Below are 12,961 nucleotides of genomic sequence, written 5' to 3' on the forward strand. Positions count from 1 at the left end.
AGTTCTGAAGGCCTCCCATGCTGAAGGTTAGGGAGGATGCCTGCTCTGGTAAACGTAAGAGGGGAAAGAAATGATCTAAACACTTTAGAATTCAGCCTAAAATGAGGACACACATGTTCCCTGTGACTTGCCTTTAGAAACTACAAGGCTGAGGGAATTATATAAACAGCCAAGACAAGGAAGAGACTGACTAATCTGGTTGTGGAATCTGAGAGTAAATAAATAGTTCATTTCTGGACCCGAAGAGCAAAAATGAACCGCAGGAAGTCATGCGCACTGACTCTAGGCTTCTCAGAATGCCATGACTAAATGCACCCTAGACGTGCTGAGGAGTGGAGACAGACAAACCGTAGAGACGGAAAGACCACTGAGCCAGGCATGGAGGCCATTATATTAGGGCCTAGCCCTTCTTTTCTTCCCCTCTCCCTTACTTCCTTCCCGCCCCCTCCTTGTCCTCCCACTCCTCCCTCCTCAACCCCAATTCCTATCTGAAACAGGTCTTGCTATATAGCCTTGGCTGATTTTAATAAATAGGCCAAGTTGTCCTTATGGCAACCCTCCCTCCAGTTCTTGGTGTAATTATTGTAAGCGTTTTGTCGGGATGGGTCAGAACAGGATGGAACAGGAGTAGGTCAGGTATTCTGGCACTCGGGAGTCACAGAATACTCAGTGTTACACAGCTCAGGTGGAAAGGTATCCTGGAGCTCGGGAGCCAAGGACCACCACAGGTTGCAGTAAGCTTGGTAGCTTACAGCCTTGCCTCAGAGAAAGGCTTCCCAGGTGTATCAGCTCCGCTCTGGCAGGACAGGGTCTTCCAGCTGGGGATGTTCGCCTAGTGTAGCAGTTTTGCTAGGTAGGAGGTTTCTCGGGCGAAGTTGCTACAGTTCAGCTGAGAGCAGGGAGCCGGGAGCAGAGTGTAACAACTCCGCTCTGCCAAGGAAGGTTTCCCGGGCAAGTGTTACAGAGCTGCTCACTCTGCTCTGCTCTGCCCAGGGTCGCCTCTGCTTGCTCTGCTCTGCCCAGGGTCGCCTCTGCTCTGTCGCAGCTGCAAAAGAAGATCTTCACCCGAAGCTCATCCAAAGGGGTTTATTGGAAGGCAGCTGGACCAGCCAAGCTGAACATACACAGGGTTTATATAGGGATTCCTGGGGTTGGGGAAGTTTTTCCAGAGTAGGGATTGGTCCGATTTCAGTGCTTAGCTCAGATTGGCTAGAGCTCTGCTCCGGGATTGGTTACTTTTTTACACAGGATTAGGGTCAGATTTGGCTCTGGTTTCAGGGCCAAAGTGTGTTTCTTTCTCTGGTCCTTTTTAGCCTTTTGGCTCCAATTTTAGGGCCAGGGTACATTTCTTTCACTGACTCTGATTCCAGGGACAAAGTGTGTTCCTTTGGCAGTGGTTTTAGGGTCAGGGTACATTTCTTTGGTTGTGGTTGCAGGGCCAAAGTGTGTTTCTTTGGCTCTGCTCAGGGTGTGTTTCTTTGACTGGTCCCTTTTCCCTACAATTATCTTTTTTAAAATTTAAATTAGAAACAAGCTTTCTTCACATGTCAATCCCAGCTCCCTCTCCCTCCCCTCCTCCCCCGCCCCCCACCCCATGTCCCCCCCTTACTTGTGGGAAGTAAGAGCCTCAACTTGGGGCAGTAAACTTCCAGGATCTTAGCTCAGAAATGCGAGGCTGCAGAGCAAAGTTTAGAGATCAAAATTTAGAGACCTTATGGTTGGTGTTCATCCATTCATGTGTGTGTGTGTTTGTGTGTGTGTGTGATGTGTGAGCATGTGTTTGTGTGTATGAGTGTATGTGTTTGCATGTGTTTGCATGTGTACGTGTGTGTGATGTGTGTGTGTGTATATGGTGTATGTAGGTGTGTGTGTGTGTGTGAGAGAGAGAGAGATGTGTGCTAGCTACACTGTGTGAGTATGACTCGGCACTCATGTGGTCAAGAATAACTTGCCAGAGTCACTTCTCTTCTTTCATCCTGATGTGGTCTTGGGAGTTGAACTCAGATCCTCGAGCTCCTCAGAACATTTTATCTGCTGTGCCATCTCAACTGCTGTCTTAGTTACTTTTCTATTGTGACAAACAAGCAACTTAATTAAGGAAATTGTTTGTCTTAGGGTTTCGGAGGGCTGGAGTCCATAATGGAGAAGCAAAGGCTTGGCCAGAGAAACTGAGAGGTCACACCTTGATCTGAAAGCAGGAGACAGAGACACAGAGACAGAATGGAGAGTCTTTTCAAACTCTAAGCCCATTCCCAGAGACACACCTCCTCCAACAAGACCACACCTTTCCATCCTCCCCAAACAGTGCCACCAACTAGGGGTCAAATATTCAAATATACAAGCCTATGGGAGCCATTTTCATTCATATCTGCCCTACAGGGTCTTTTAAAAACAATCATTTAGTGTGTGTGTGTGTTTATATATGTGGATGCACACCTCATAGTCTGACTGAAGTAATGAGAATGATTTCAGGGAATAGGTTCTCTCTCTTCACCATGTGGGTCCCAGGGATTGAACTCAGGTTATAAGGTATTATATAGCAAGTTCCTTTACCCAACAAACCATTGTACTATTTTTTTAAGATTTAATTTTTTTATGTACATTGGTGTTTTGCCATGGAACTAGAGCTACAGACAGTTGTAAGCTGCCATGTGGGTGCTGGGAATCGAACCCGGGTCCTGTGGAAGAGCATTCGGTGCGCTTAACTGCTAAGCCATATCTCCAGCCCCCTCCCCCCACTGCACTATTTTTTATTCCATTAATTTAATTTGTGTGTGTGCGCGAGCATTCATCATGGAGCACATATGGAAGTCAGAGGACAGCTACAGGAGTTGATCCTCTTTCCATCATGTAGGTTCTGGAGTTTGAACTCAGGTTGTCAAGCGTAGCGGCAAGTACCTTGAATCCACTGAGTTATCTGGTCAACCCCCTGCAAGGTCTTTTAAGTGTAGGCTCATAGCCAGGTGTGATTGTAAGGATTCGGGCATTATGTTGGCTTGCCCCCATCACCTGGCACAATGCACTCAGGACAGCCATGAGTACTAGTCTGCAGCAGATGCAAAGGACCCCTTTAAAGACAGACCCCACCCACTTAGACTCTCTTTCCGGCTGGCTCTTCTCTCTCTTCCCACTCTTCTCTTTCTGCTCTTTTCCAGTTCTCTTCCCCGCTCTCTCTTCCCACTGCTCCCCTGGGGCAGACAGAACTTTTCCTGTCTCCCTCTTCTCTTCTGTCCTCTCTCTGTCTCTGTGATTCTTTATGTCTTTTCTCTTTCCTTCTCCTCCCCTCCCTGTCCCTTTCTTTTCTTTTCTTTCTCTTATTTTTTTGGTTTTTTGAGACAGGGTTTCTCTGTATTGTTTTGGATGTTGTCCTGGCGCTCACTCTATAGACCAGGCTGGCCTCAAACTCACAGAGATCCGCCTGCCTCTGCCTCCCGAGTGCTGGGATTAAAGGCGTGCGCCACCGACACCCAGCTCCCTTCCCTTCCTAATAAAACTTCTTACTAAGCTCTCTCTGCCTCTGCCTGCCGTGTTTGTCCCCTGCCTAGGTCACCCTCACCTTCCATGGGATCTGCCGAAGTTCCTCTGGAACTTTATCATAACAGTGGTGGCACATACACTCAGGAGTTGGAAGCAGGAGGATCAGAATTTAAGACACCCTGGGCTATATAGAGAGTTTGAGTCCATCCTTGACTGTGTAAGACAGAAAAAGAAATTCCTTAATTGTGTGCCTGAGTTCACGTGACTGGAGTGAGCATTCAGAGGCGGAGCAGGACGTCAGGTGTCTTTTTTTCTGTCTCTCTCCATCTTATTGCCTTGAGTCAGGGTCTCTTGATAAGGAACGAGAAACTCAACACTTAGCTGTTCTGGCCGGCCATTAGACTCTCAGAGCCAGTCTGTGTCCTAGTGCTGGGGTTACAGGAAAGCACAGCCTTGACTGGGTATTTTATGTGGGTGCTCGGTGTTCAAGTTCAGGTTCTCATGCTTATTCACCAAGCCATTCCCCAAATCCCTCCTTAATATTTCTTTAAATATTTTTAATTATCTTTCTTTTTTTGTTTATGTGTATATGGGTATGCATGTGCTATGGATGTCTAGCCTATGGAGGTCAGAAGAGAACATTAGATCCCAGATACTGAAGTTACAAGATGCGGGTGCTTTAGAATTTTGGAATTTTGCAGTATAGTAGCTGTGCTAAAGAGTAACCATTTGGTTTTATTGAAGCCAACACAGAACCTGCTGCTGTGTTTTTTTCAGTGATAAATAAAATACTTACATAACTGGGAAAAAAAAGCAGAAAGTGCTTTTAACCACCGAACCATCTGTTTTAAATTTTGTTGTCGTATTTTGGTTTTGTTTGTTTGTTTGTTTTTTGAGACAGGGTTTCTATGTATAGCTTTGGAGTCTGTCATGGAACTCACTCTGGAGACCAGGCTGGCCTTGAACTCACAGAAATCTGCCTGCTTCTGCCTCCCGAGTGCACCACCACGCCCAGCATAACTTTTATAATTTTTTGACAGTAGTTTGCTATCAGTTACTGATAATTACCTTTTTTGTTTGCTTTTGCTTTTTGAGATAGAGTCTCTATGTATCTCTGGCTGTCCTAGAATTCACTATATAGATCAGACAGGCTTTGAATTTGTAGACACCCACCTGCCTCTGTCTCCCAGTGCTGAGAGTAAAGCTGTGGATCACCAAGCTCTACTGATAATTACTTCTTTTTTTTTTTTATGAGACAGGGTTTCTCTGTATTGTTTTGGAGGCTGTCAGTCCAGCCTGGCCTCAAATTCACAGAGCTCCGCCTGCCTCTACCTCCTGAGTGCTGGGATTAAAGGCGTGCGCCACCAACGCCCGTCTGATAATTACTTCTTTTTTTTTTTTTTTTTTTTTTTTTTGGTTTTTCGAGACAGGGTTTCTCTGTATTGTTTTGTAGGCTGTCCTGGAACTAGCTTTGTAGACCAGGCTGGCCTCGAACTCACAGAGATCCACCTGCCTCTGCCTCCCGTGTGCTGGGATTGAAGGCATGCGCCACCAACACCCGGCTTGATAATTACTTCTTATCACTCACGGTCTGTCGCTTGTGACCTTTGCTCAGAAAAGGAAGATTAGGCATTAGTTAACAACTTTACTATTTCAAAGGCAAGTTCTTTCTGCTTGTGAGTTTCCTATGGATGACTGCTGCAGTAACCACCACGTCTTTGTGGTTGGTTTTAATTGTGCTCCTTGTATTTTCAATCCCGTTTTGTATGTTTTCCCCAAGTAGGGATTAGAACTCTTTGGCGGGGCCAGTGAGACGGCTCAGTGGGTGAAGGGGCTTACATGCAGACTGGCCTGACTACATGAGTTCAAGACTTTGAGGAGACGGTGGAAGGAGAGGGACGGTTCTCAGAAGTAGTTCTCTGACCTCCACATGTAAACTGTCATGGCATGCGCATGCATCACGCGTGTCTCTCTCTCTCTCTCTCTCTCTCTCTCTCTCTCTCTCTCTCTCACACACACACACACACACACACACACATACACGCACACGAGGTCCTTCTGCATGCTGTGAATGTATGTTTCTCTTATTGGTTGATGAATAAAGTTATTTCTGCCACTGGGCAGGCAGGATTTAGCCAGGTGGGAAATCCAAACAGGGATAGAGAAAGGAGGTAGGTGGAGTCAGGGAAATCCAGGCATCACCAGTAAGCCAAGACCATGTAGAGATACACAGATTAATAAAAATGGGTTAATAATTAAGAGAGAGCTAGTTGAGCCATAGACCAAACAGCTTATAATTAATATAAGCCTCTGTGTGCTTATTTGGGACTAAATGGCTTCCGGACAGGGTGGGACAGAAACTTCTGTCTACACGTACATATTAATAAATAAGAAAATTAAAAATAATTGAGGCATCTGAAGTGTTTTTACATGACCCTTCTCAACCTTTATCCACATGGACAAACATGACTCTGCTATGGGTTGCATACAAAAATCCTGCACGTTGTGTGCCAACAGGAAGGACAGGGACAATACTTATGGGTTCCAAAGGCTTAAATAAATTACCACATACATGGGGTCACTGATCAGTCAGGACTGCAAGCCAAGGACTCCGGAGCCTTGTTTCTCCTGGCAGCATGGGGTTTATAAGCACAAAAACCGCAAAGATTTGTTGCCAAGTTACAGTTCCCTATGTAGCTTAAAACAACCTTGAGGTCCTGAGGTTCCTGACTCTACCTGTTTGGGATTACAGTGTTGTGTTTAAGAAAGGTTTTCACAGGTAGCCCAGGCTATCCAAGAACTCACTATGTAGCCTGATCTGGCCTGTGACTTATGGCAATTTTCCTGCTTCAGCCTCCTAAATACTGAGATTATAGATGTGAACCACTACACATGCCTGATTCACTAAAACATTTCTGATCATTGGTACTGCAGGTCCCTCATGGTTTGAAGTTTAAAAGACTATTTTACAGGTTGTGGAGATGGTTCAGTCAGTAAATTCCATCCTGAGAAACTGTGAGAAAAGGCTAGACTTGATGTTACCTGTTTGTAATGCCAGTGTTGAGGCAGAAGCCTTCCTTGCCAGCCAGTCTACCCTAATTAGTGACCTTCAGCCAAATGAAAGACTCCATGTCATAGAAAGTGAATAGCCTGCCTGAGGACACCTGAGGTTGTCTTTTGGCCTCTGTGCCTGTACACACATGTGCATATGCATACAGATATTTTTTTTAATTTTGTTTTGTTTTGTTTGTTGACACAGGATTTCTCTGTGTATCCCTGACTGTCTTGGAACTCTCAGGCCAGGTTGGCTTCAAACTCAGAGATCTTCCTGGCTCTGCCTCCCGAGTTCTGGGAGCAAAGGTGTGTGCCACCACCACCCAGCAATACAAATATTTTTAAAAGATCTCTTAAGTAGCCATTGTAATGCAGAAACAAAAGACATGCATATACCGACTGCTTGAACCTATACATTACTGAGTAGGATCACCTTAAAACCATCCACATCTGTGTAGAAGAATGGCAGCTGGTAGCAAGCAGTATGTAGGATAAGGGAGAAAGATGTGGAGCATAAGAAAAATTAGGAGATAGTAGTGATGGCATACATCTGCAATTCTAGCATTTAGGAAGCTGAGACAGGAGGATCACCAATTTGAGGACAAACTGGGCTACGCAGTGACCTGGAAAATCTTGGGAAAAGAATAACCTCAGCATCTAAAAGAATGATAATTATGACTGGCCAGAGGCATGAATGTGGACATAGAGAAATGAGACCAATTTAAAAAATACTACAGGAATAAGAAAAGAAAGAACAGCCTCCAAAACAATACAGAGAAACCCTGTCTCGAAAAACCGAAAAACCAAAAAACCAAAAAAAAGAAAAGAAAGAAAAACACCAAGCAACATAACAAAAATGTTCCATTGGGAGCTCTGCCTCAACCCCCCTCCTTTCTCTCCAAACCCTGCCCCTTCTCAGAAAGACAGTCAAGTGGTGCCACCCCCCCCCAGCTGCTCAAGACCTCACCAACAGGGTATCTAAGCGCCAGCCATAGACCTGCCACGTGATTTCTCTCTCCTCCTTCCCCTGAGATCACCAGGAGTGCTTTGCTCAGATTGAACCTGGTCCTTTACCTTTTAATTTGGCTTGATTTGGCTTATTGCATTGGAGGAGAAACCCTCTATCGGGGATTCAAAATACTTATCGAAAAATAAGTCAGATGTAGTACCAGAATTTATAATCCTAGGATCTGGGGAAGCAGAAGCAGGAGGATCTCTGCAAGTTTGAGGCCAGTCTGGTTGACCCAGGTAGGGCAGCTAAAGTTACACGTCTCAGAAACTATAAAGTGAGGGCATGACCAATCCAAGGAATGGTTGAAAGGAAGGGTTTTATTGTTGATGTGAGGGAGGGTGGGACCTGACACATCCAGAGGAGTCCAGAGAAAGTAGTGGGCTGAACATGACCAGTGGACTGGACCAGGCCGTGAGGGAGGGGGTGGGGAGAGGGAGAGGGGAAGAGAAGAGAGAGAGAGGACCAAGAGAGCACGTGGCCAGAATGGCAGGGTTATATAGGAATGAGAAGCTGGGGGAAGGGAAGCCCATGGAGCTGGAGACGTTTAGGGCCTCTGGGGGGTGGAGTGAGAAGAGCTGAGAGGAGTCAGGGTGCCAGCATGGACTCTGTAATCGGTACTTGCATCCTGAGAGAGCCTGGAGGCCAGCCTGGACTTTGGTATCCTAATAGGTAGCCATTTGTCTGTAGTTTTTTGGATCTGACATTCTAGACTTTTTGTTGATGACAAGGGGTGATGTAATCTCTTCTGTAACTGCTTCTTAGCTGAAATTAGGATGTCATTGTCGGGGCCCAGGAAGGCTGGGGTGCTGGTAAGAGGCTAGGAGTAGGGAGAGGATGGAATCATACACGTGGCCAGGGGGTTGATACATGTATATTTGTAGGAAGGGAGGTGGAGAAAATGAATCAGTTGTAGACATAATGATACTTGTTTGAATTTGAGGAGTGAGGAAATAAAGGGTTTGAATAGGATAGGTTTCTGAGCCGGGCGTTGGTGGCGCACGCCTTTAATCCCAGCACTCAGGAGGCAGAGGCAGGCGGATCTCTGTGAGTTCGAGGCCAGCCTGGTCTACAGAGCGAGTTCCAGGACAGCCTCCAAAGCCACAGAGAAACCCTGTCTCGAAAAACCAAAAAAATAAAATAAATAAATAAAAAGAATAGGATAGGTTTCTGGCTTAAACATTTGAAGGTGCTGATGTCATTACATGAATGGAGGCATAAGGATTGTGTGAGTGCTCTTTGTACAAGTGAGGTGCAGTATGTTAGTTTTTCCTTTTAAAATTGTATCTGTGTGTGTTCATGCGCGCGTGCGCGTGCTAAACAACAATGTGCAGTAACTTTCTACTTTGTGGCTCAGCCCTGGGGGGATTGAACTCAGGTCCTTAGGCTTAGCAGCAAGTACCCTTCCTCACTGCTAAGTCATTAAGCTGGCTGGAGAATTATTTCCTTGTTTTGAAGTGCCTGTGGATACTGGTTTGGTGCTATCCAGCTGGACAGTTAGAGCAAGTCTGGGGGTTATTTCTTATTATAAAGACAAGGAACACTCTTGTTATGAGAACAGCTCATTTTTATAGTGCTCAGTCATTAGCACCCCAAAGCTGAGGTAGTTATTACTTCCCCAGCAGTAAAACCTTGATTATAGCCCCTGTTTGCTTACTGTTCCTCGGTTCTTCAAACTTCCACAGGCAATGTGGCATTAATGGTGATTAATCATCTTGTAGTTTGAGAGTATTTACTGTGGCTTCCAGAGGGTGCTTGCACAGTTTTTCTGGGCCCTCGGGGCCAGGCAACTGATCGGCCCTCCTGGTGGCCCTGGGGCCTTCCCAAGTCTGAGCTAGCCAGCAGAAAGCAGCTGCCACGGCTGCGGACCCTCCCTCCTACCTGGAGCAAAGTATCCCGTGTCCTTTCTCCTTCAGGGACGCCCCGAAGGCAGAGGGGCGGGGCTGGCGCCAGGCTCCGCCCTCCAGCCCCACCCTCACGGCCAGCTCGTTTAGTGGCCTGGCTTGTGCGTCTGCGCGAGCCCTGGACCCGGAGCAGCCATGATGGTGGGTGTTCACGGCGGCGCCGAACCCGGGGCGCGCGGTGGGGGCGGCGGGCGGGCGCGGGGATGGCGCGGGCCGGGCGCTAATGTCTCTCTTTGTGTCTCCTTTTCCCCCTCCTCCCCCTCGGTGCGCCGGGCCCGCGGACTCAGCAGGAAGGCCTGGATGACGGCCCCGACTTCCTCTCGGAGGAAGACCGCGGAGTAAGTTGTGCTTTCTGTCGCCTTGGACCCCGGCCCCTTCCCCGCCGCGGCCTGAGGAGGGGATCCAGGCTGCGCTGTCGCCCTTGCCACCGCCGCGGCGCGCGCCCCGCCCTTGTGCAGCCCTTCTTCCCTGGGGTCGTGCGCTTCTCGCGGCCGCCTGCTCGCCTTGGGCGGGCGATCCAACCCTGCGCGGAGCCTGCTCTTCCCAGGCCCCGCTGCAGGTGGGGTGGCCAAGGTGCAGGCTGGGTTGGAACGCCCCCAGCCTTAGACTTTCCCGGTGGCACCGTCGGAATGTGTCTCTGGCTTTCTGGAGTCTCTGTTCCCCTTTTCTTTGCTGAATGGTATGGATTTAGGCTAAATTTACCCTTCTGTCATGATTTTTTTTTTTTGCAATCAGCAAATCTGAGCTGTGCCCTAAGATTTTTGCAAAGAACCGGTAGCCCTCAGTATCTTTACTTTTTTTCTAGTACAACCCTCTTCCCTCATCCCTTTCGGGTTTCTCCGGATATTGTTTCCTTCCTCTAGCTTTATTTTATTGATGTATGAGTCACAAGATAATAATTTATATATTTAAAATATATCGGTTGTGAAATGATTGCACCATTGTCAGGTTAGTTAGCATATACCTCACCCAGGTACCTTCTGTTTCTTTTTGATGAGAGCACTTGGTCTGCTCTCAGCAAGTTTCACATATGCATTAGTATTGATCACTGTACTGTACATTAAGTATCCAGAACCTGGAATGGAAAGTTAGTACTCTTTGACCATTGTCTTCCCTTCCTGCAAGCCTGCCCCTAGTTTAAAGCTCTGATTTCTCCCTTCCGCTCCATCCCCGCCACCATCTCTCCATTGCCTTTGAAGGGTAGCAACGCATGTGGTGCCTTGTACAAGTGCTGTGTAGAAAAATAACTGATAACTGATGTGTGATTGCCACTAACTAAAGTTTTGTTGTCACCATTTTACCATTTGACAGCTCACACTTTATGTTTGAGCCCCGCCTCCCCCAACAGGCTTTCTTTGTAGTCCTAGTCCTTGCTGTCCTGGAACTCTGTAGACCAAGCTGGCCTCAAAGAGAGATCCACACTGCCTCTGCCTCTGCCTCTGTAGTGTAGTGATTACTTGTGAAACCACCACCACCTACCTTTTCTCTTTCATGTAGTCTGGTTTGACCTGGAACTTGAGGCATTTTTCCTGCCTCTGCGTCTGTGTGGGGTATTACAGGTAGATGCCACCCAGCCTAGTGTTTTTCCTTTAGTTTTCCATTTTGCTTTTACACATCCATCCTAGGTAATGTGAGAGATACAGGTGTTGGCTAATGTTATAGAAGATAAAAGAATTGCAGGGTATTGGTAAGAGGTTAGGTGTTGATGAACTGGTTGATGAGCTGTTAATCCCCCAGCACTCAGAAGGCAGAGGTGGGAGGATCTTGAGTATAGGCTGGTTTACATAGCCAGCCAAGTAAGCAAGACTACCTAGTAAGACCCTGGGGAGAGAAGAGGTAAGGACTTAATTTTAATTCTGGAGGGACACATACTAAGTCTGATCCCTTTTCTTCCTCCAAGTAGTCCCCTTTCTGCTTCTGTGTCACACGTGCACTCTGTAACAGCTTAGGAGAGTCGGCTCTCCCTTCCACCTTTTACCTGGGTTCTGGGACTGATCTCGGCTTGTTAGGCATGCACTTTGAGCACCTTACTTACTGAGATGGGGTTTTATAAAGATACTTAAGAGACTTAAGCATGAGGGTTGAGAAAGAGCCACTCTCTCAGAAAGACAGACAGACACACCCAAGAGCGTGGGGTGTGAGTTCTAAGGAGGCTCCAAAGGCCTCATAGTGTGGTTATAGACTCATCATGGGAGACTTGAGAGTAGCAACCAGATGCTTTTGTAAATGATAAACCAACTCCCTCTGTTTACATACGAGCATCATATGATTTCTGCTTTCTTTTTTTTTTTTTTTTTTTTTTTTTTTTGGTTTTTCGAGACAGGGTTTCTCTGTGGCTTTGGAGGCTGTCCTGGCACTCGCTCTGTAGACCAGGCTGGCCTCGAACTCACAGAGATCCACCTGCCTCTGCCTCCCGAGTGCTGGGATTAAAGGCGTGCGCCACCAACGCCCGGCATGATTTCTGCTTTCTAAAACTTCTAGTTAGTTACAAAACAATGTTTATGTGTAATATATGTATGTGCAATTCTTGGATAAGACAGAATTAGAATTTACTAATTGTATTTTGGGTTGTGTTTGATGTTTTGGGACAGGCTCTTACTTTGTAGTTCTGGCTGTCCTGGAACTCAACAGATACGTGCTTGCTTCTGCCTTCCCAGTACTAAGATTAAAGGTGTGTGCCACCACCTGGTGTAGTTTGGATTTAAGGTAGGAAAGGGACTGGGTTGTAAGTCAGTGGTGAGTGTACTTGCCTGGCACGGGTAAGACGTTGGCCTCAGTCCTTGGTACTGGAAAAGAAAAGAAAATAGGAGGAGCTAGCAGTATTGATGACATGAGATTAGTTTTATCTCTGTTAAACTGGTTTTCCAAAAGCATGTAGCTTTGTTTAGATTAAAAGCTGTCTTTTTTTTGTTTGTTTTTCGAGACAGGGTTTCTCTGTATTGTTTTGGAGGCTGTCCTGGAACTCTCTCTGTAGACCAGGCTGGCCTCGAACTCACAGAGATCTGCCTTGCTCTGCCTCCCGAGTGCTGGGATGAAAGGCCGCTAAAAGCTGTCTTAATGGTCTGCCATAAAATGCAAACTGGAAGCTGGGCATTGGTGGCGCACGCCTTTAATCCCAGCACTCGGGAGGCAGAGGCAGGCGGATCTCTGAGTTCGAGGCCAGCCTGGTCTACAAGAGCCAGTTCCAGGATAGCCTCCAAAGCCACAGAGAAACCCTGTCTCGAAAAACCAAAAAAAAAAAAAAAAAAAAAAAGAAGAAAGCCTACGTCTCTAAAAAGACAAGAAGTGTTTTGGGATGTGGTGATGGCTCTGTACACCCGTCCAGTTCTTCCTGATTTTGGTGTTGTGGAACTGGAGAATCAGCAATTACAACTGGACGGTGTTAAGTGCAGTGCAAACTGGTTGGATGCCTCGCTTTTTCTCTTTAGTTATTTAGTGTCTGTGTGGCTGGGTGTTGGTGGCACATACTTTTTATCCCAGCACTCGGGAAGAAGAGGCAGGTGGATCTCTGTGAGTC

At 46.7% G+C, this 12,961-nt stretch overlaps 1 protein-coding gene across 3 annotated transcripts in view; it reads left to right on the plus strand.

Moving 5' to 3' along the window:
- The first annotated feature begins 9,493 nt into the window (after positions 1-9,493).
- The window catches only part of Snx6 (sorting nexin 6), a 44,438-nt gene continuing 40,970 nt past the window's right edge, over positions 9,494-12,961 (plus strand). Inside the window, exons 1-2 of one of the 3 annotated variants that reach the window (XM_040743084.1) lie at positions 9,494-9,585; positions 9,735-9,782. In XM_040743084.1, coding sequence (XP_040599018.1) covers positions 9,580-9,585; positions 9,735-9,782 — 54 coding nt within the window. In that variant the 5' untranslated portion in view covers positions 9,494-9,579. Of the gene's footprint in view, positions 9,586-9,731; positions 9,783-12,961 lie in introns of those variants that run through there. The other 2 variants (XM_040743083.1, XM_040743085.1) reach the window with 2 other exon arrangements.

The sequence above is a fragment of the Mesocricetus auratus genome, unplaced genomic scaffold (assembly GCF_017639785.1).
Source record: "Mesocricetus auratus isolate SY011 unplaced genomic scaffold, BCM_Maur_2.0 Super-Scaffold_15014, whole genome shotgun sequence".
NCBI classification, from domain to species: domain Eukaryota; kingdom Metazoa; phylum Chordata; class Mammalia; order Rodentia; family Cricetidae; genus Mesocricetus; species Mesocricetus auratus.